Genomic DNA, 23150 nt, shown 5'->3' with positions numbered 1-23150 from the left:
GTGAACAAATAACTACTGTTCTGTCATTACTACATGCATTGGTGGTTCAGTGGGAGAATTCTCGCCTGCCACGCGGGAGGCCCGGGTTCGATTTCCGGCCAATGCAGTAGAACTTTACTTCTGCGTTCTTGCACCGGAACAAAAATCCAATACAACGCAGGGTGCTCGGTGAGCAAAAAACTACTGTTATTTGCAACTACATGCATTGGTGGTTCAGTGGGAGAATTCTCGCCTGCCACGCGGGAGGCCTGGGTTCGATTCCTGGCCAATGTAGTAGAACTTTACTTCTGCGTTCTTGCAATGGAACAAAAATCCAATGCAACGCAGGGTGCTCGGTGAGCAAAAAACTACTGTTATTTGCAACTACGTGCATTGGTGGTTCAGTGGGAGAATTCTCGCCTGCCACGCGGGAGGCCCGGGTTCGATTCCCGGCCAATGCAGTAGACCTTTTCTTCCGCGTTCTTGCAACGAAACAAAAATCCAATACAACGCAGGGTGCTCGGTGAGCAAAAAACTACTGTTCTTTTATTACTACATGCATTGGTGGTTCAGTGGGAGAATTCTCGCCTGCCACGCGGGAGGCCCGCGTTCGATTCCCGGCCAATGCAGTAGAACTTTACTTCTGCGTTCTTGCAAGGAAAGAAAATCCAATGCAACGCAGGGTGCTCGGTGAGCAAAAAACTACTGTTATTTGTAACTACATACATTGTTGGTTCAGTGGGAGAATTCTCGCCTCCCACGTGGGACACCCGGGTTCGATTCCTGGCCAATGCAGCAGGACGTCTGTCGTTGGAAAAGGCATGTTCTATCCCTAAGATAGGTGTTAGTGTCCAGAACCCTACTAACCATGACATTAGGTTGCCAGTAAGGACTGTTATTGGTACAGTGCAGTCAGTAGGGTGCTCGGTCAGCAAATAACTACTGTTTTTTATTAACATATGCATTCGTGGTTCAGTGTGAGAATTCTCCCCTGTGACATGGGAGGCGTGGTTGGATTCCCGGCCAATGCAGCAGTACTTTTCTTCTGCGTTCTTGCAAGGGAAAAAGAATCCAGTGCAATGCAGGGTGGTCGCTGAACAGATAACTACTGTTTTTTTCCCAATACATGCATTGGTCGTACAGTGGGAGAATTCTCGCCTGCCACGCAGGAGCCCTGGGTTTGATTCCGGCCAATGCAACAGAACTTTTATTCCACGTTCTTGCAAGGGAAAAAAAATCCAATGCGATGCACGGTGCTTCGTGACGAGATAACTACTGGTTTCAATAAAAGGATATGCATCAGTGGTATTATTCTTGCCTGCTGTGCGGGTGCATTGGCCGAGAATCGGCCAATGCACAGAGCCTCCACCCTGACCCCAGCCACATTGGCAAGAGGTCATATGGAGTGGCAGGAGGTATTAATTGAGTGCTCCAGAATATCCTGACGAAAATGATATTGCAATGGGCATGTGATGCTATGAATTCTGATAACTTTGCAGGTTCCCAGCGCAGATTAGGGCAGCTTTGCTTGAGTGTGGCAAAGCAGCGTGACGGCATCATTGCTGGAGCGACACTGATATCAAAAGGATGGATTGGGCGCAGAAGCAGTCAGAGACAAACAGATGACTGTGACTGCTGCATACAGACTGGCTGACTCATGGTCGGCCGTGGAGAGTTATATAAAAGAGAAGGACTCCAAAAATATGCAAATGAGAGTAATATTGCCCTGATTCATACCTTTAATTTTGAATTTTTTGTGCATGGCCCATATTTAAAAAATATAGAGAGTAATAATCGTAACTTGATTCATTTAACTTTACTGAAAGGAGGCTTTCTATTTTCTACTTTCTAATTTCAAAGTTTCAATGAAATATCCCCCTTTTTCCATTTGACTTTTAAAAATTTGCCGATTGACTTGAACTACTGAATTTGCTAATTCATTGGAAGTATTATCGTTGTAGCATGGATTCACTTTCTGTTTTTAGCAAGGCAGTCGTCTGAGAATCTATTTATTCAGGCTACTTTGTGTTTTGTCGCCAGTGCTGGGATTTTAAATCCATAAATAAACTAGCAGTTCATAAGGGCCGTTGCTTTCAGCAATTTAGCAACGCAACACCTCACAACGTGGTCGCCTGGAAGCATTAAATTTCCAATACAGTGGGGTTGTGGCGTCACCGGTGCGCACCGCAGCTTTGATGTCTTTGAAGCCCTTGATCTCCTTGATGTGAGTCTCACCCTGATCACACGTTTGAAAATGGTATAAAAGGAGCTGTCGCGGGACAGAGAGAATCAGACTCATCTCGGACTCAGACCCGGGCAGACACACAGCTCGCAGAGACCGCAGAGAGTTCACAGCACGACTTGCTCGACTCTACGCCACGATCAAGCTCTGCGTGACACCCGCCTGGGAGATCTGACAACGAAACTACTTACGAATCAAGAGAAACGTCAAACTCTTAAGGGTAAAGGGTAAAGAAAAGTAATGTCCTATCTGTGTCAGCCAGTTGTTTGTTTCCCTCGCCGAACAAATGTTCAGTCAACGGGGTATCAAACGACACAGTTTCAAACAGAAAAACCTCAAAGTTTCTAACGGTTTAACGAGTCCAAATTGTGTTTTTTTACGCTTGGTTCTTTTCAAATACATTTCATTCACTGCGCACAACACACCCAACACGGGCCTAAAACACCGATGCCCACTACTTGCCGAAATGCAGCCTTCTTGGAACCTGGAAATCACATCACATAACCCGACGTCACTTGCCACGCAACACCTGTCCTACAAGTAATGATGACAACTAACGGCTGCTGACTAGCATTGGTGGTTCAGCGGTAGAATTCTCGCCTGACACGCGGGAGGCTCGGGTTCGGTTCCCGGCCAATGCAAGATTGGTTTACAACTTTTCAGATGTCTAGCTAACTTGCAAAACCATTGAAATTTTCAATCTTACTCGTGTACCGGAAGCTCCTTAGTGTGAGACTGTCCTCAGCAAATGTCTCTAAAACTTCCATTCCTTAAACCAAGCCAGCGGGAGAATGATGGTTGGTCGCCTTGCTTCCAGCATAGAAGCGCGTAAATAGAGCGTATACACTATATAAAAAAAGAGCTTTTGCTTCGCCTTCATAAGTGAGACCTCAACCTTAATCAGCAATTTCACGGCTTTGGCTCCAGGTGGCTTTAGCCAGCACTTTCATGGTCCGGGTACAAGCGCAGTAATCGTTAAAGACAAGCGATCAATGCTTTGGCAGAGTCCTACTGTGCATTATTGTACTTTATTAATCTGGAATATAATTTCTTTTTTTTTAAATACACAAACATGTATGTATGAAAAAAAACAAGCTTTGAACAAAAGTGGTGATTGTTGAACACATCTTCTCTTTCCTTGCTATAAATATTCACCCCAAAACAAATGTGTAGTCTACTTTGACACAAAAATTGGCTGCAGTTGCCACAGCGCGAAATGGAAGAGGTTAATTTCTTAAAGCGATGTTTCCGGCAATTTTAAACTCCAAAACATTTTATGAACATCATCAGAAAATTATAACCATGGAGGTGTAAAAAACGTTTTAGAAGCCCTCAGCTGAACTGAAGTCAAGATCATAGTCCTTCCCATTCTTCAATGGTCCAATCAGGACAATGGTGGAGGTAGATGTAGATAAATCGAGTGGACGAAGGCGGGCGGCAAATCACCAGCACAAAGGTGATAGCACTTAGCGTTTGAAAGCTCACCAGCGCTTTTATATAAAAGCGTACGTGTCACCTTGACATCTCAGTGCTCCCCCCAAAAAATGTGAACATTTAAATGTGAAATCTAATACTCTGAATAGAAAAAAAATTGCTTCAAAGAAACTCCTGACTACTATCTTTTGACTTTTTGAAGGAGACTTCTAAAGGAAGTCTATTTCTGTCCCGGGCGTTAAGTGCTTCGAAAAATAGCGAATAGTAGTCAGAAAGAAGTGGCGCCGGGGGTGGGGGGTGAACTTCATTAGGATGGAGGGCATTAAAGGAGTGAGTGGAAAATGAGATCAAAGACAGACATTAATGAGGAAAATACGGACATTTAGGCAGGGCATACGTTTGCTGACAAGGACAAAGGAAAATATGTTAATACCAGCTCATTATGGTGTCTTTCGGTGTCATAGCGCATCATAATTGTGTTGACTAAGTATTCAGTGGATTTTTTTATGTCACATCCGACTCGCATTTATGAAGATTGAACTGTAAAAATGTACTTGGATTTCATGGAGGATTTTTCTGGATTTTGTGAATGTAGCCACAAGGGAGCACAAGCCAGTGTCTTACTGTGCCGGTCCCAAGCCCGGATAAATACAGAGGGTTGTGTCAGGAAGGGCATCCGACATTTTTTTTTTGGCCAAAACAAATGTGCGAATAAAACGAGGCCCGGGTTAACAACGGCTGCCATTGGCACTGTTGACCTTCAGGGTGCCGGTAGAAAATGGACTACTGTTGGTCGAAAAAGGAGAGGAGGAAGGTGTGCCCGTAGGAAGAGAGAAATGGAACGTCAAGAATATAGAACTAAGTGTAGGAACTTTGAATGTAGGAACAATGACAGGTAAAGGTAGAGAGCAGGGTGACACGATGCAGAGAAGGAAGGTAGACATACCATGTGTCCAGGAGACCAAGTGGAAAGGGAGCAAGGCTAGAAGCTTAGGGTCAGGGTTCAAGCTGTTCTATCATTGTGAAGACTATCTATCATTGTGAAGAGAAATTGAGTTGGGGTTATCTTAAAAGAGGAGTTTGTTAGAAATGTCTTAGAAGTAAAGAGTATCAGATAGAATGATGATTCTGAAGCTAGAAATTGAAGGTGTGATGTTAAATGCTGATAGTGGGTATGCCCCACAAGTAGGATGTGAGCTGGCGGAGAAGGAGACATTTTGGTTGGACTTTGATGAAGTCATACAGAACATCCCGAGAAGTGAGAGGGTTGTAATTGGTGGAGACTTCAATGGACACGTTGGCGCAGGAAACAAAGATGATGAAGAGGTGATGGGCAAGTTTGGACTCCAGATGAGGAACGCTGAAGGACGGATGGTGGGTGACTCTGCTAAGAGAACGGATATGGCTATTGTGAATACTTTCTTTCAGAAGAGACAGGAACATAGGATGACCTACTACAAGAGTGGAGGCAGAAGTACACAGGTAGACTACATTTTCATATCAACGGCGGCATCTGAAAAAAATCAGACACTGCAAAGTAGTGGTTGTTGAGAGTGTAGCCAGACAGCATAGGTTGGTGGTGTGTAGGATGACACTGTTAGTGAGGAAGATGAAGAAACCGAAGACATAAGTAAGGACAAAATGGTGGAAGTTGAAAAAGGAAGTGTTGCATGACTTATAGGAAGGAGTTAAGACAAGCACTGGATGGGCAAAAGGGCCATCCAGATGACTGGCAAACTACAGCAAACATAATCAGAGAGAGGTCGGAAAGTACTTGGTGTATCGAGTGGAATAAAGGTAGATAAGGAGACTTGGTGGTGGAATGGGGAGGCCCAGGAGTGTATTCAGAGGAGAAAGAGGTTAGCAAAGAAGTAGTGGGACACTGAGAGGACGGACAAGAGTAGACAGCAGTACAACGAGATGCAGTGCACGGTTAAAGTAAAGGTGGCAAAGGCCAAACAAGAAGCCTATGATGACTTGTATGCTTGGATCACTGGCAGTGATTCACTGCCATTCCCAAATTTATTCGGGAATTGAAAAGCATGCCGTGGAGCGCCAATCCCAAATATGTTTGGATTTGTTTGTTTTGTTTTCTCGCAGGGGGTGCCGATAAAGCCCTGGACAGACCTCTGGCAATGTTTTTCCCCACTTCCACGATGCAGCATTTGCCTTAACGTCCATGTTAGCGCTTTGTTCCAGCTTCAGCTGTTGTTAAAGCGCTATATCAATCAATACGTATGTATTGTATTTTGTACAGCCGCTCCATTTCAAGCTCAGATAACACCAGACCCAAATAATTGAGGAATTAATTCTGTTTTTCCTGATGTAACAAGAGATCTAAGGATTCTTACGCTGCATTGAATGTTTGTGGAGTCTTAAAACTCAATATTCTGTGGGTCCTGCAATCTGAGTGAAAGTGACAAAAACCCTGGCACTAGAGTGGACACATCTTTCGACATCGTCTGGCCGTGAATGATTTAATTTAGAAATACATACATTCTAAGCGGTGGCAGGTCATTCATTATCGGAACTATTTGATGTGATTTTACTTGCGGTTAAGGTATAGTACATTGTACTCTGTTCACTAGCAAGACTGTTTTTGAATGAGGCAGTGATTGTCTGTCTTTGTGTGTGGTGTGCCCCGTGCCTCCAGCTGCGTCACACGGTGCAGGTGGATTACAAAAGAATGAGGAAAGACCAGGAATAAGACAAAGAAGCAGCCAAGGGCATTAAGATGCTCTCGTGAGAGCTCAGTGAGATGCAGATCAATTTGTGAGGAGGTGTGGGGGTCGGAGTGTGGGACAAAACCAACTCTTTGAATTTGATGCTTTGGTTCGTCTGGTGAAAAGATAAAAATGAACTGGGATGAAAAAGAATCCTCATCTCCTCACTCCTGCTCGCAACCCCCAAATCCGAATGAGATGTTGGAGAGGGCTAGTTGACGCTCTGAGGAAAGACGCGATCTCACTAATAATGTTTATTTCCACATTAACCCGACCACAAAATCCGTAAACCAGAAAACAGCAATGAAAAAGGTGAAAATACAATTTACCCTACAGACCTCAACAAAATCAAATAAAATAATATAGTGGGAGAAATATGTACTTGATTCACAGATCTGCTCCTAGTCACTCCTTAGGATCGATCATAAGCACGAAATTCACAATCATGAAAACATTCGGCTTTCATTGGAGGCCACCAAGGAGGAAACCACGAAGGAAGACACACAACCTCATCCAAATTGTGACTATAAAGCAAGTATGGTTTGGGGCCGCTTTGCTCCCTCAGGTTCTGGACGGATCACAATTATCAACCTAAGAATTAATTTACAGGTTAATTTGGGTGACATCTATCTACCTGACTGGTCATCTTGTTAGCCGGTTGTTGTATGCTAATAAAGTGCTAATTTATTTTATGTTATTCACAATGCTGGTTGCTAACTTTATCTCCCATTTGTTCCTCTTGCTTCTCCTAAGCATCAATCCATCTCAACAGAATCTCTATCCATCTTTTTCTTTATTCTCTTTGCACTTTTCCTCTCTAAATGGCAATCTTATCTTTCAACATCCGGCTCTGTCGTTACTCGCTTTTAAGGGCTCTTGGATCTCTTTGAGGGCTCCTGCCTCGCCACCCTAGACCATCACAGGGATGCGCTGCGGTCGAGTGTGATCATCCGCAGCTTTCAGGGATGCGTTTCATCTCTATTTTTATCTCCTCACTTTCCATCACGTTTTTTTCTTCTGTTTATTGAGCTTTCTCCGCCATGTTCTTCTTTGAAGACACTCATACACGTAAAAGTACAACGGTGCCTTACAGTCTTTTGAAGTGGAACGCTTCTCTAGAGGGTTGGGGGACAGGCCACCTGTCACTTTTGTTGACGTGTTTTAAGAGGTAATATCTTTGCTTACCCATGCTGTGTCATAATCAATTCATGGTGAGGGAGGCCACCATAATGATACATACTCCCATCTATTTCTGGAAATAGATTTGTCTGCTGAAATCCAAGATATTCTGTACTGGGCAAATTCTTTGAAATTGTCTTCTCCTGTTCTGACTAGGATTTGTTATTATCAATTTCTACTGAATTTGTTTATCAAAAACGATTAATAGTCAACTATAAGCTGCAAAGTACAAAGATTTTGACTCGTTCATTGCCATCCCCGAATTCATTCGGGAATTGAAAACATGATGTGGTGCGTCATTCCAGAATTTGTATGACTTTTGTTTTTTTGCAGGGGGAGGGTTGCTGATAAAGCGCTGGTCATACCTCAGGCAATGTTTTCCCTCCCGCAAGGGGCAGCATTTGCCTTTTGTACAGCCGCCCCCATTTCAAGCTCATATAACTCCAGACCCAAGTAACTTTGGAATTAACTGTTTTTTCTGATGAAAGAAGAGCGTCTAAGGTTTCTTATGCAGCATTGAATGTTTATGTAGTCCTAAAACTCAATATTCTGTGGGTCCCAGAATTCGAGTGACAATGACAAAAACCCTGGCACTGGAGACACATTTTTGCACGTCTGGCAGTGAATGAGTTAATGATCGATTAACCTGTTGATAAATCAACGAATAGGATAAAAAAAGGACAAAAAGCTTGATGTTGAAAAAAAAACCAAGCCTCCATGAAAACAGTATGGTGGTCGTTTTAACTGTTTCAGGGATAGTGGCTATTACAATGGACATCCTATCATGTTGTCAGTTTACGGCTTGCGTTAAAGGATTAAGTTAACATTTACCACACACAAAAAAATGGCTGAATTTCGCCGCCTAGCTGTCCAGTTACACTTTTCGTCCCTAAAGTGAAAGTTTGTATCAGTAGTGTTGTAATGTCATGTCGCCAGTCACAAATAAATCCTGCCTCATTAACAACTTCACCATGTCTCACCATGTCCATATATATATATATATATATATACAGTAAAGTCTCGTTATATCGATATCGGATATATCGATAGTCCCGGTTATATCGATACTATTTCTATGCACGCACGGAGAAAATTACATGCAAACAGGGTCGGATATATCGATAGTCCCGGTTATATCGATATTTTTCGGACTCCCTTGAATATCGATATAACGAGACTTTACTGTATATATATATATATATATATATATATATATATATATATATATATATATATATATATATATATATATATATATGTGTGTGTGTGTGTGTGTGTGTGTGTGTGTGTGTGTGTGTGTGTGTGTGTGATACCCCTTGCGGACAGCTGATAAGACCCCCCAACCCGCTCAGAGTCTTCACGGGGGAATCAATTGAAGTCACTTTTTTACGTGCACAGCTTTTAGAAGCTTCGTTTTCAGATTCATCTATCAACATAGATAAGAGTATACACACACACGCTCACACACCTGCGCGCACACATAGGCGCACACGCACACACACACAACATTTTTGTGCAAGGGTAGCGATAGTGAGGTCTCAGGTGGTCTCAGCGGAGTTGATTTTTGGCGAGGGTTGGGCTGCTGGTGCACTCAATCATATGCTGATTGGGGAGTGCAGCAGCCTGGATGAATTAATGAGGCATGGGTAGGAGGAGGGGGAAGTGGCAGGAGGCGGCAAATCAGAGGGGCTTCTTAAGGGCCTCCTCAGCTGGTGACAAACTGTCACTCATCATTCACATCAAAGATGCTCTCTGCCACTCGTAGCAACCCCCCCAACCCCCTCTCAGCTATCAGCTTCATCCACACTGGGTTCATGTGAGGTGGCGAGCTGACTAGTTTGTCCCCAAACTTGTTGTTGTTTCTTGTTTGAGTAAAAGATGGAAAATTCATCTTCCTGAGAAAGTTTCATTGTGTTAGACCTTTAACAAGACTCGATTTACACTGTCGAAACAAAGTATACAATTCCGATTGGACTTCTAATCGACTTTCGACTTTAAGTTCAGCAGTAGCTTACGGATTATATATTGGGAAACACTACAGATAAACAAATGAGGCAAAACGGTGCAGCAACACTTATGGACAGACGATATAACAATACTCAGTGGGCATATTTTTTTTTAGGATTTGCAAAAGCAGGGATGAGTACTGCAGTTACCGAGTAACATACATTAGTGCCGAAAATATACGTTAAAAAAAGACTATATTCGGGTCTTAACCACAAATGTCAAAGTCAAGGCCCGAGGGCCGAGCTCTGGCCCGCCACATCATTTTATTTGGCCTGCAAAAGCAAATCAAGCATGTCAAGTGCCATGATGCTCGCTAAATTCCAAACCAAAATTTAAAATTGTCCAATGTAAACCAGAATAACAGTCATTATTTTTTACTTTCAATTTGAAAACTAGTTATTTATGAATTTGTTCTGGGTTCTGTATGTAATATGTGGAGGGGATTAGACATTCTAATGTTTTCCCCAAATTCATAACAGCCCTCGAGAGGAAACCGTAACTACAATGTGGTCAATGGCAAAAAATGAGTTTGACAACCCTGGTCTAAGTTGAGTAATATTTGCACCTGGAAAGGGGCAAAATATTCAGAGTAAATCTGACTTATACATGTAGTTGTATATTAATTGTTCTTAAAAGGATTAAAATCTCCTTTTTCCTACATTTATTCAACCCACATTTTATGATGATAAGAGAAAGTGGTTGCGCCTCCTGTACTCTTGAGTAAATAGATTTTAATCCATTCCGAAAACGTACTCCCACTGTGGTGGCCGGGGGCGAGGCAATTGTACTCCATAACGTTTAAATTGGATTCAATTAGAGGAAAAATATAATCTGTGTAAAAATCACTTCACTAATTTTACTGGAGGTGAGTCTGTCGATGTGTCAATGTGTAAGCGTGGGTTTGTGCTGTAGGCGTGCTGGCGAGTGTGTAGGTTTGTGCATGAGAGTGTATGTTGGTCTGTCAGTGTGAGTCAGTATGTGTGCTTGTGTGTGTGTAGAGGTGAAGGGCTTGTGTCAGGAAATGAGATGTGTTGGAGAGAGGCGCTGAAGAGAATCGGTAGGCAGCGGGTAAAGAGCAACATGCAGCACGCAGGCATCGCAAGACGATAAGAGAAGAGCCTGACTGATGATGCGGGACAATTAGAGTGAAAGGACAAATGGGAAAATCATGAAAGAAGCCAGAAAAAAAATCAGGGGTGGGTGGGGGGGGTGAAATGATCGAGCAGCAGCGAAGGGGGAAAAGAAGCCCAGATCTTAATCGTCATGATTGAAAAAGTATCCAGAGAGAGCGGAGAGGAGAGGAAATCAAATCAGTTAGCTTCCTGTCGAGCACAGAAGGAAATGGAGGACATGTGCAGGACGCCAGATAGCACGGCTACTCGGCTACTTGCGGCGAGGAGGCCATATTTTCATTCGTGTGGGCGGGGTTTATGTGCCACTCTTTTTAAATATATGTGCAGGAGTCTTCAGGGAAACCCGAGTCTTTCTGTTACCAAGATAGCACAGAAGTATAGGAAGCTCTTGGGAACCAGCAAGAGAGCATCAAAGTGAAAAGTTTGTCTCAATTTTTCACTCACAAATTTCAACTGGTTGCAAACCAATGGCAATGTAACTTTTAAAAAAAATGAAAAGGACACATCTGCATGAAAAGTACCATTCAAGGCCGACACAAAAGAAGTCCAAGATGGTGCCCGAGTGTCACGTCACTCGAGGCTCGAGGGCTGGGCTCGAGTGACAAAAGGACAGCGGGGAATGTGGATCCAAAATACACGGCGAGACAGATACAAAAGTCTTTACTGAGGCACGCATGAAAAAATAACAAACAGGGAAGAGTGGAGGAAGATAACTAAATGACAGCAGACCTGGCAACACGGAAGTGGAAACGGCAATGTCCAAAAATACTCCGACGGAGACGGTAGTGAGCGACAGACAGATATAGGCAGAAGGCACAATCAGTGAATGACAATCAGCTGTGGGAACCCAGGTGAATGATGATTGGAGGGGCCGTCTCCCAAGATTGGCGGAGGAGGTGACAGGAGGGGCGGGGCGCACCCCGGATGGCAACGAGATGTGACAGTGCCCCCCCCTCAAGGGACGCCTCTCGGCGGCCCACCAGGTTTGGATGGGTGAGCCGCATGGAACGCCCGGGTGAGGGATGGGTCGAGGATCCAGGAACGTGGGACCCATTGACGTTCCTCAGGTCCATAGCCCTCCCAGTCGACCAGGTACTGCACTCCTCTGCCCCTGCGCCTGGAGTCCAGTATCTCCCGCACGGTGTAGACTGGTCCGTCGTCCAACATCCGGGGGGAGGTGGGGGGTGGGCGTGGGGGCTAAGGAGCAGGTTTCCACTGGCTTGAGGAGGGAAACGTGGAAAACGGGGTGGATCCTCATGGTGGGTGGCAGCCGTAGCCTCACCGAGACTGGGCTGAGGATGGCCTCGATGGGGAAGGGACCCGTGAAGCGTGGGCCCAGCTTGGCTGAAGACCCTGCCAGCCTAAGGTCCCTCGTCGACAGCCACACCTCCTGCCCGACCTGGTAGTTGGGTGCCTGTCTCCGGTGACGGTCCGCCACCCGCTGGTTCCGGGATGCGGTGCGTGTCAGGGCGTCCCTGGTCTCCTTCCAGACTCGGTGGGCCCGTCTGAGGTGATGTTCAATAGACGGGACCTCCACCTGGCCCTCTTGAGTGGGAAACAAGGGCGGCTGATAGCCACAGGCGGACATAAATGGGGACCGACCTGTGGCTGCGGAGACCAAAGAGTTGTGGGCGTACTCCACCCAGGGTAGGTGCAGGGCCCACGACGCCGGGTTGTGGAGGCACACGCACCGGAGGGCCGCCTCCAGGTCCTGGTTCTTCCTCTCCGTCTGTCCGTTGGTCTGGGGATGGTATCCAGACGACAGGCTCGCCGACGCCCCTAGGGACCGACAGAAACGTTTCCATACCTTGGACACGAACTGCGGTCCCCGGTCCGACACGATGTCCGTCGGAATCCCGTGGAGACGGACGACGTGGTTAACCAGGAGTTGAGCCGTCTCGATGGCGGACGGCAACCTGGTTAACGGGACGAAGTGGGCCGACTTGGAGAATCGGTCCACAACAGTAAGGACGACCGTCTTGCCACGGGAGGGGGGGAGGCCTGTCACGAAGTTGACGGAGATGTGGGACCAGGGTCTAGACGGTACCGGTAGCGGCCGGAGGAGTCCTGCCGGGGGCTGATGGGAGGCTTTCCCACAGGCACAGGTCGGGCAGGCCTTCACGAAGAGGGTGATGTCCCTCCGGAACCCCGGCCAACAGAATCGTTGGGCGATGAGTTGGATCGTCCTGTTGACCCCCGGGTGACAGGCAATCCTGGAGGTGTGCCCCCAGACGAGCACCTCCGTGCGAAGAGGGGGGGGGACGAACAGGCGATACTTCGGACAGCCCCTGGGGATGGGGGTCGTCCCCTGGGCTTGCTGGACTTTTCTCTCAACCTCCCACCTCAGGGCACCCAGGATGCGCTGGGCCGGCAGAATGTTGGTGGTGGTCTCCTCCTTTTCTGCCGGCTCATGGATGCGGGATAGGGCATCGGGCTTGGTGTTCTGTGACCCTGGGCAGTAGGTGAGAGAAAAGTTAAAACGGGTGAGGAAGAGTGACCATCGGGCCTGACGGGAGTTCAGTCTCTTGGCCGACCGGATGGCCGCCAGGTTCTTATGGTCAGTGAAGACGGTGAAGGGGTGTTTCGCTCCCTCAAGCCAGTGTCTCCATTCCTGCAGGGCCAGGACGACCGCCAGCAGTTCCCGGTTGCCGACGTCGTAGTTGGCCTCAGCGGGGCTGAGCCGGCGGGAGAAGAAGGCGCATGGGCGTAGCTTCTGGTCTGTGGGAGAGCGCTGGGACAGGACGGCCCCTACTCCGGACTCGGATGCGTCAACCTCGACCGTGAACGGGAGATCCGGGTCGGGATGACGCAGAACAGGGGGATTGGTGAAGGCTAGACGGAGGCGATTGAATGCCCCCTCAGCATCGGGCGTCCACCTGAAGGGAATCTTGGTGGACGTGAGGTTAGTGAGGGGGAGTGCCTTCTGACTATACCCGCGTATGAAGCGGCGGTAGAAGTTGGCAAACCCCAAAAATCGCTGAAGCTGTTTCCGCGTCTTTGGGATCGGCCATTCCACCACCGCTTTGGTTTTAGTGGGGTCGGCCCTGAGCTGCCCCCGCTCCACGATGAACCCTAGGAAGGACAGAGAGCGGACATGGAACTCACACTTCTCTGCCTTCACATAGAGCCGGTTTTGCAGGAGCCGCGCCAGGACCCGTCGGACGTGTTGCCGGTGCTCCTCTGCGGAACGAGAAAAGATGAGAATATCGTCAAGATAAACAAAAACAAAAACATTGAGGAAGTCCCTGAGCACATCATTGATCAAATTTTGGAAGACGGCGGGCGCGTTCGTGAGTCCGAACGGCATCACCAGATATTCAAAATGTCCTAACGGTGTCTTAAATGCAGTTTTCCATTCATCCCCCTCCCGGATGCGGACCAAGTGGTACGCGCTACGGAGGTCTAATTTGGAAAAAATGGTTGCTGATTGAAGGGGCGTGAAGGCTGAGTCCATGAGGGGGAGGGGGTATTTGTTACGGATGGTGATGTCGTTCAGACTCCGATAATCGACACACGGACGCAGGGTTCAGTCCTTCTTGTCAATAAAGAAGAACCCTGCGCCCAGCGGAGACCGTGACGGCCGAATGAGTCCCGCCGCGAGGGAGGAGTCTATGTAAGTGCTCAGGGCTTCCCGTTCCGGTTGTGAGATGTGGAAAAGTCTGGAGTCCGGTAATGGAGCCCCTGGCTGCAAGTCAATAGCACAGTCATACGGTCGGTGGGGCGGCAGGGATTGGGCGTTGTCCTTGCTGAACACCTCCCGCAGGTCGTGGTAGCAGTGTGGCACGCCCTTGAGGCAGATGGCCTCAGGCGGTCCACCGCGGGAGGCGTCTCGCCCTGCCGTAGCCGACCGTAGGCAGTTGGCGTAGCAGTAGGGGCTCCAGCCCTGAATGGTGGGACCCTCCCAGGAGATAGACGGGTCGTGGGTATTGAGCCAGGGGAGACCCAATACCAACGGCGCATTCCGGGAGGGCATAACTAAAAATTGGCGGTGCTCGACGTGGTTCCCCGCGACCCGGAGTTTGAGCGGGGCCGTGAGGTGGGTGACTCGGGCTAACAGTCTGCCGTCCAGGTCGACCATCTCCTTTGGGGGGTGGAGATCGATCAGCTGGCAGCCCAACGAGTCCGCCAGCTGGGGGTCAATGATGCACCCGTCGGCCCCCGAGTCCACTAGGGCCCGCACGGTTTGGGAGCTGGACGGGCCGATTAATTCGCTGTCCAGCTCCAACCGTGTAACGGGGGTCGTAGATTTGACCTCCAGAGGTCGCTCTGGTCGCCGTCTTGTCGGGGACTTGCGTGGACCTGAGGTCTTCGCCTGGGGGCCTTGGGTGCGACGAGCCCCGGGGGTAGTGTGGTCGTTCCTCCCCCCTATGATCATGGGTTCGGGGGGTTCCTCCAGGCGCCGCACACGCTCGCTGCCGGGTGTGGGAGATCTGGACCGGCTGCGTGGCTGTCTGGGCCGTCGGCCGCGCTGCTCCCTCTGTCGCTCCCGAAGGCGGTGATCCAGGCCGATGACTATGGCGACCAGGTCGTCGAAGGTGGTTCCCGCGTCGCGGGTAGCCAACTCGTCCTTGAGGTCGGTGTTCAATCCGCGACGAAACACCCCCCTCAACGCTCGGTCGCCGTAGCCGCTGCCAGCGGCCCGGATGCGGAAGTCGACGGAGTATTCCGCAGCTGAACGGGCCCCTTGGACGCAGTCCAGTAGTCTCCCCTCCGCTTCGGACTCCGTCACCGGATGATGTGGAAAACCCGGCGTAACTCGGCGACGAAGTCCGGGTACGAGGTGCGCAGCTCCGGTCGGGATTCTCGGATGGCCAGCACCCACGTCTCGGCTTCTCCCGTGAGCAGGCTGGTGATGAAGTCTACCTTCGCCTCATCGCTAACGCAGGCGTATGGATGTTGCTCAAACACGAGCGTGCACTGCATTAAAAACTGAGCGCAGCGCCCGGTTTCGCCTGCGTAGCGGGAGGGAAGAGGAAATTGAGGAGCGTGCCTACTCATGGGCGGGGAAGACTTGGCCGTGAGAGCGGAAATGCGTGCCTCAGCCGCCTCGAAGCGTTGAGCCAGCCTGGTGGTAATTTGGCTGATTTCCGCGATGGCTCGGGCCAGCTGGCTCGAACGCTCCGCTTGCTCGGTGAGGGCGGCGAGATATCTGTCTTCGCCGGCGGGATCCATAGTTGGTCGGAGTATTATGTCACGTCACTCGAGGCTCGAGGGCTGGGCTCGAGTGACGAAAGGACAGCGGGGAGTGTGGATCCAAAATACACGGCGAGACAGATACAAAAGTCTTTACTGAGGCACGCATGAAAAAATAACAAACAGGGAAGAGTGGAGGAAGATAACTAAATGACAGCAGACCTGGCAACACGGAAGTGGAAACGGCAATGTCCAAAAATACTCCGACGGAGACGGTAGTGAGCGACAGACAGATATAGGCAGAAGGCACAATCAGTGAATGACAATCAGCTGTGGGAACCCAGGTGAATGATGATTGGAGGGGCCGTCTCCCAAGATTGGCGGAGGAGGTGACAGGAGGGGCGGGGCGCGCCCCGGATGGCAATGAGATGTGACACCGAGGAGGCAGCCGTCTCCAAGTGCTCTCACGAGCCTTACTTTTTGTAGTGGTTTTTGTGTTATTTGTGTTGCCTTTTGTCACTTTGTGTTGTATTGCGTCATGTGGAACAGATTTTTTTTCAGCTTTTTTGGCCACAACATTAATCAATATGCCAAGAATATGCCAGCACTGTTTTTGATGGGGAAGAATGTCAGTACCATTTGGCTGTCATCGCTGGACAGCTCTGGGGTGATTGGGGCACTTTGCACCTGTAATTGTCAGCATTGTGAGGACAGTCTGCGGCTGGATGGATGCATGGCTTGAAGAAAGGAGGGTCAGCCAAAGCGCCGATGCATATGTGGAACTGTCGCGGCTTGGAATTGAAACAGATTTATGTGGGACAGGAGATGTGAGACAATCTCTTTTCTTCAATGGATGCTACTGCTGCGTGTTTACTTTCAACAGTTAGCTAGTAGCAGATAAGCAGATTACACCGTGAAGTCCCCGATCCACTGGTAATAAGGATACTTTGATCCTCTGTTTCATCTGGAACTGCTTCATACAACAAATAGGGTGCAGAAAGTGCTTGAGAGTTTTGAAAGATGCTTAGAAATAACATGTATGATTATTATTCACAGTGATTGACTGTCTGTGTCTTTGTGTTGTCATAATATTTGTTATTTAGTTTTTTGTTATTTTGACTTCAAGGTGGCGCCGCGAGAGTGGCTGCCTTTCCAGCAGATCCTGTATTTTGTTTTTCTATTTCTTTCTTTCCTTTCCTCTTGCGATTTTCATGAAACAACTCAATCCTTCATTAAACCGTTTTTTTTTTTTTTTTAGCAATTTGGATCGTTCATACAATAGCCTGCTTACGCAACATAGGATTAGTAATACTTATGAGGTGATAACGGTCGAAGTGGGGCAATCAGGCCAGCCGTTAGTCAGAACAATAGGAACAATCAGTGGAGTTGCAGGGAGTCGTCCTCTGCTCCCCCCAACCTGAGATCAGGGACCTATCATAGCAGAGTCCGGCACCGCCATGTCTTATATATATATATATATATATATATATATATATATATATATATATACAGTAAAGTCTCGTTATATCGATATCGGATATATCGATAGTCCCGGTTATATCGATACTATTCCTATGCACGCACGGAGAAAATTACATACAAACAGGGTCGGATATATCGATAGTCCCGGTTATATTGATATTTTTTCGGACTCCCTTGAATATCGATATAACGAGACTTTACTGTATATCAAAGTCAAAGTCAAAGTCAGCTTTATTGTCAAATATGCTAATATGCATGACATATTATACATACATTTATATATATATATATATATATATATATATATATATATATATATATATATATATATATATAGGGCCTAAACTACCAGTAAGACTTTAGTTTGCTGATGAAATTTCTTGGATGAGAAACGACACGTCCAACACCTTCAAAGAAGTACAGATGACGGCTGAAGAAACCTTTTCATCCATGGACCACGCATGTACGACTGAGAGCTTACACAGACGTATTGCCGTACTATGTTTATCCTGCGTATCATTTCAAAAACCATATTTTTTTCTTCACGTTCTAGCATCGGGCCCCTTATTTAGTAAAACAATAACCCCGGCTGCATGTTTAACGATCAAACACGAGCTTGTACAACAGCGCTTGGTCCTATCATCAATATACTTTAATGCATGTACAGACACAAGGAGCGAATTATGCGGACGTATGGGTGTGCTTGCGCATTAACACAGAGGGAGATCAATCAAAACTGGCGCACTGCATCAATAACTGGTGACAAATGCGCATTAAGGACACGAATTACACACATGCACACAGTGTCAATGATGATTTGCCGCGCCACGATTAATGTGAGCGCCCGCGCGTGTGCGTGAGTCGCAGTATGAATTATGAAGCTCGGAAGAAGCCTTGCGGCACAGTGATGGCAAGGACCCATATCTGGCAACCAAATGCACACCACAGAAGGAGTTACAAAGCGGTCTGGTTTTTCCAAGCCAATCGGTGAAGAAGGGTAATTCTAAAAAATTGCAAAGCGCATCAATGCAGGTCTTAACGCATTCACTTCTAGACGATGTACAAAAATGTGTCCGCTCCAGTGCCAGGATTTTTGTCATTGTCACTAGAATTCCGGGACCGGCAGAATATTGAGTTTTAGGACGACTTAGCATTCAATGCAGTGTAAGAAACCTTGGACTCTCTTCTTTCATCAGCAAAAAAGAGTGTGATGTCACGAGAGGCTGTGTCCTGGAGGGCAAATACATCCCCCTAAGATGGCTCCACCCAGAGAGAGTCTTGGCCCCATCTGGTGGAAGGCAGCAATTAAAACCACACACGTGCAGCTGATCAGGGCGGGATTGGCAGGCAAGGCTCTTAAGGCAGAGAGCCTCTGAGTGTGGAGCTTGGGGAAAGACAAGCTCGATTGCTGTGCTCTGTGAAGAAGTTGATTGTTGCGTGGAACTCATTACCAGTTGGGACCACACGACACTGGATTTGGACCTTGCTGAGGTGGCTAGGCTACATGAGGAGGACGTCAAGAGGGGTGAGGCCTAGAGACTCTTGGAAAAGAACTCCGTCTTCAGTTTTACCTCAGAAGAGACTTTATTTTGATTTAAGTATTGGAAGAGACACTATTCAAACCTTTGTTGCTTGTGAATCCCCCCTGAAACCTTTGATTAAAACCTTTGTTTGTATCCAAACCTGTCGCCCATTGCACTTCTTGTCCTGTCCCGCTGAGAGCCAGCCTCTCATGATATCACAAGAGTTAATTCCTAAGTTATATGGGTCTGGAGTGATCCGAGCTTGAAATGAGGGCAGCTGTACACAATACAATACAATACAATACAATACAATACAATACAATACAATACAATACAATTTTGAGTTATATAGCGCCTTAACAACAGCTGAAGCTCTAACAAAGGGCGAACATGGACAAAAGGCAAATGCTGCCCCCTCGTGGAAGGGAGAAACATTGCCAAAGGTCTGACCAGTGCTTTATCGGCACACCCCGCAAGAAAAACCAAAACCGAACAAATTCAGGAATGGACCTCCACGTGACACTTTTCTATTCCTGAATAAATTCGGAAATGGGAGCGAATGAGATAAGGATTTGTATTGAGTACCCTTAGTTTCTGAGTTCCGCCTTTCAACTTCACTTTAAGCCATCCCGTATGGGGTTTGCACATCCTTCCTGAACTTCTTTCCACCATTCAAAAAGATTTATTGAAGACAGAAAATTCCCCTTCAGGGTCATTTGGTGTCACATGACTTGCGATTGACCGCTGGCCAGTCCTCTGTGTCCAGACTCAAATTGCCTCCAGCTGCCATGTAAGCCCGAAAATCTAAATAGGACGGATAGAAAGACAATGCTCCACACCTCTTGCCTGGAAGCCGGCGTGACGAGACGATTGGCCGCTTCCGTTGTTCCCCTTTCACAGCGGGAGCAGCAAGCGTCCCTTTTGATATTTGCACAGTCGGAGGCAACACTGCCCGCCTCCTCTCATGATTCACTGGCAGCCCCTCATCCACAACATCCGCCGTGTGCTACTGCTGCTTCCATCGCCGTCATCACCCCTCACTGAGTTCCAAGCTCCCCTGTGATTGCTGTGTCCTTGCAAGTCACTGCCGCGTACGCATCGGCACAACGCGCACACACAATGACGGACATGCTCTCCTATCACACGGCTGAGTGGAGGGATGAAGCTGCTCCCTTGCGGGTTGAATAAGGTGAGAATATTTGATCGTGAGAATTGAAATATGCAGCGGAGTACAAGGAGATCACAGCTGCGAGGCCGCTGACATGTGGAAAACCCCATCTGGTCTTCAGAGATGATCGTTGATTGATTTTGGTTCAATTAAATACATTGCTTTGTAGAAGAGGACGTGATGTTGGTTGAGTCGCTAGGGGTTTAGCAAGAAACCATATGGTGAATGAAATTTATGATTTTTTTTTGGTCCTTTGACACTGGCGGAAATGATATGAATTCCAGGCAGATCATTTGAATATTTTATAAATCATTTAGATTCTTACTTGGCTTTTCTGAGGGTACCCCAGCTTGCTTTCCTCATTCTAAATTGCACTGAAACATCAGAGATCATATGTGGATGAGCTTTTGCGTCCCCCACCCCCACAAAAAAACAACAACAGTGTATGAAAGAGTTCAGACAGACAGATAGATAGATAGATAGATAGATAGATAGATAGATAGATAGATAGATAGATAGATAGATGGGTGGGTGGGTGGGTGGGTGGGTGGATGGATGGATGGATGGATGGATAGATAGATAGATAGATAGATAGATAGATAGATAGATAGATAGATAGATAGATAGATAGATAGATAGATAGATAGATAGATAGATAGATAGATAGATAGATGGATGGATGGATGGATGGGTGGGTGGGTGGTTGGATGGATGGATGGATGGATGGATGGATGGATAGATAGATAGATAGATAGATAGATAGATAGATAGATAGATAGATAGATAGATAGATAGATAGATAGATAGATAGATAGATCTCTCTTCTTCTTCTCTCTCTCTCTCCTTAGCTTCCCTCCGCCCTGCCTCCTCTTCACTCTTCCCCATGTAACTGCTCACCCTCCCCTCTCTGATCACGAAGAGGAGGTTAATTGCAGGCAACAATTGTCAAAAAAGTGGCTTGTTTGCTCATCTCTCACAATCATATTGTGCCCAGCTAAGAAATTCCCTCAAAATAAAAAAACAAACACCCCCGCCCATAAAAAAAGGAAGAAAATACTGTAAAACTTCAAACTGCTAATCAGCAAGTGTGACTCCAGTTTTACACCAAAGAAAGGCAGTGTTTGCATGGTTATGTGTTTCATGTTTTTTTTTTTACTTTACACCACATTTATTCTGGGTGTAATGACTCTTATGACAAAAAGCGCTATAAAAAAATCCATGTAAGGCACATGACCCTAATCCTCCGTAACAGCATTCTGATGTGGGTCATGTCTAATTTTATTTCTGAGGAGAAAAGAAAAACGGGCCCTGGGGCCGCTTTGTGCACTGAAGTAGGCAGTGGCGTACAGCTGCTAAATGTTCTACCAACATATGCCCGCCTTTGGCTCCATCTGTTGACCCAGGTCCCAACTGAGGGGACTTCAACTCACCGATTTCGCAGCTTTCCCCGGAGAATCCCTGTGGACAGTAGCAACTATAACCGTCGCCCTCCTGCAGGCAGCTCCCTCCGTGGAGGCACGGGTTGGTCTGGCACGGGTTGGTCTCAACTGCGAACAAAGCGAGTGAATAATTCATTGCATAACAAAGAAAGAGCATTAGGAGAGCACCCAGAAATGTTGACAAACCGGGACGGCAAATGAAGCGAATACCTGTTTCTTTTCCGACTCCCTGCCAGATGTTTGGTGCGTCATGCCACTTTTTATCGCAATGGATGCTCATTAAACTCTCGAGTGAGGTCACGTCCGACAAATTTGCCATTGCCCTCGTAAAAGAGCTGATCACCACACATTTGTACATGCAGCATGTACTTCTAATGACAGATTACTGCTGCACGAGCACGATAATAACCATCATTTATGGAGATGAGTTCAGGCCTCCGTTTGGGGAAAAAGATTTTTAATGGAAGATGACATCGTAATTATTGCACTATTGAATACGGTGCAAATAAAGAGGAGATGATTCACAGTTTTATTGTGGTGGACGTTTCCCAGGTTGGGCAGTCATGGAGATAATAATAAGAATTTTAAAAAATCCACCCATTTTCAGCTTGGAATATTCTTTCATGTGTCAAAAATGTCTGGATCAAAACAGAGCACTGTCGAATCTAGAATCACTCTGTGGAAAACAGCATTACTTGTGATACTCATTATTGACATATTTTACATTAAGTGCACTTGAGTATTGGAATTAAACAAATTTTTGAAAAGGTTAAAAGTTGTTCTCTGTAGTTTTATTCATTTCAATCGTGTTTTTATTTAGTTTTGCGTAGTTTCATTGTCAGGTTCTGTGTGAGCTAATCAGCGACATTAGCTAGCACGTTAGCCAGGTCGTCACCTTAACTACAGTGTATGCCTCTAAAAAAAGCATGTAATACTTTATCTAAATTAGTATTAGAAAAGAAAATAATGTATAAACATGAAAAATAGAGTGAGTGGGGGAGGAACACGTGCTTGTGGATTGACAGGCTTCTTCATTGACAGTCGTCATGCCCATAAAGTTAGCAAACAACTATAGCATATTGACTTCAGCCAGCACAATCAACACTCTTCTTCCACTTTGTATTCTGAAGTTGAGGCATTTATTGGAGACAAAATTACATTTTAATTTATAGTCCCTATACGTGTGAGAAAGATGGTGAGAAGGCTTTCAAGATTTCCACCATTTTCCTTACTTGAACACATACTGCTAAATGTAAGATCCATTCGAATAAATGCAGATCCGATTTGACCTAGAACATATCCAGTTTTAAAAAAAGAAAGAAAAAAAAAGAAAGTAAGGGGATTTTAATTGCTGTCAAATGTCAAAACGACTTAAATTTGACCCAAACAATCCGGAAGAATTAATAATAGAAGCCCTTGCTGTACACCACAAGGAACGAAGCTGCCCTGAAAGCGTGGCTGCCATGAATGTTAATGGCAACCCACACATGACCGCATGCGCGCGCACACAGATTTTACAGCAGATTATGCTCAATTTCCTACAAGACGACATGAGAGACTCCCGCGTCAGGCTGCCAACATCTCGTTCGAGTGCATACTAGAGCGCCACGTAAGTTGTGCGCTGAATGGCAGAGAGGATCATCCATCACCGGAAGGTTAATGACGTATGTCGGGAGAAGACGGCGTGATCTTCCGCCGAGGGGCGTAA

At 46.7% G+C, this 23150-nt stretch overlaps 1 protein-coding gene and 3 non-coding genes across 5 annotated transcripts in view; 3 read left to right on the top strand and 1 right to left on the bottom strand.

Moving 5' to 3' along the window:
* Positions 1-23150, bottom strand: part of ncanb (neurocan b) — a 138434-nt gene that overhangs the window by 32207 nt on the left and 83077 nt on the right. The window contains exons 10-11 of one of the 2 annotated variants that reach the window (XM_089001105.1): positions 21434-21550; positions 13803-13877 (exon numbers count right to left, since the gene is read on the bottom strand). In XM_089001105.1, coding sequence (XP_088857231.1) covers positions 13803-13877; positions 21434-21550 — 192 coding nt within the window. The remainder of the gene's footprint in view (positions 1-13802; positions 13878-21433; positions 21551-23150) is intronic. The other variant, XM_089001106.1, reaches the window with a different exon arrangement.
* Positions 36-106, top strand: trnag-gcc (transfer RNA glycine (anticodon GCC)). Its single transcript has one exon. It is a non-coding gene; the product is annotated as a tRNA-Gly (tRNA).
* On the top strand, positions 370-440 carry trnag-gcc (transfer RNA glycine (anticodon GCC)). Its single transcript has one exon. It is a non-coding gene; the product is annotated as a tRNA-Gly (tRNA).
* Positions 2792-2862, top strand: trnav-gac (transfer RNA valine (anticodon GAC)). Its single transcript has one exon. It is a non-coding gene; the product is annotated as a tRNA-Val (tRNA).

This window comes from Hippocampus bargibanti, linkage group LG07 (genome assembly GCF_051943395.1).
Source record: "Hippocampus bargibanti isolate YZ-2025 linkage group LG07, ASM5194339v1, whole genome shotgun sequence".
Lineage (NCBI taxonomy): Eukaryota > Metazoa > Chordata > Actinopteri > Syngnathiformes > Syngnathidae > Hippocampus > Hippocampus bargibanti.
Note: the sequence above shows the minus strand (reverse complement) of the source record. Positions and strands in the feature narration are given on the sequence as shown.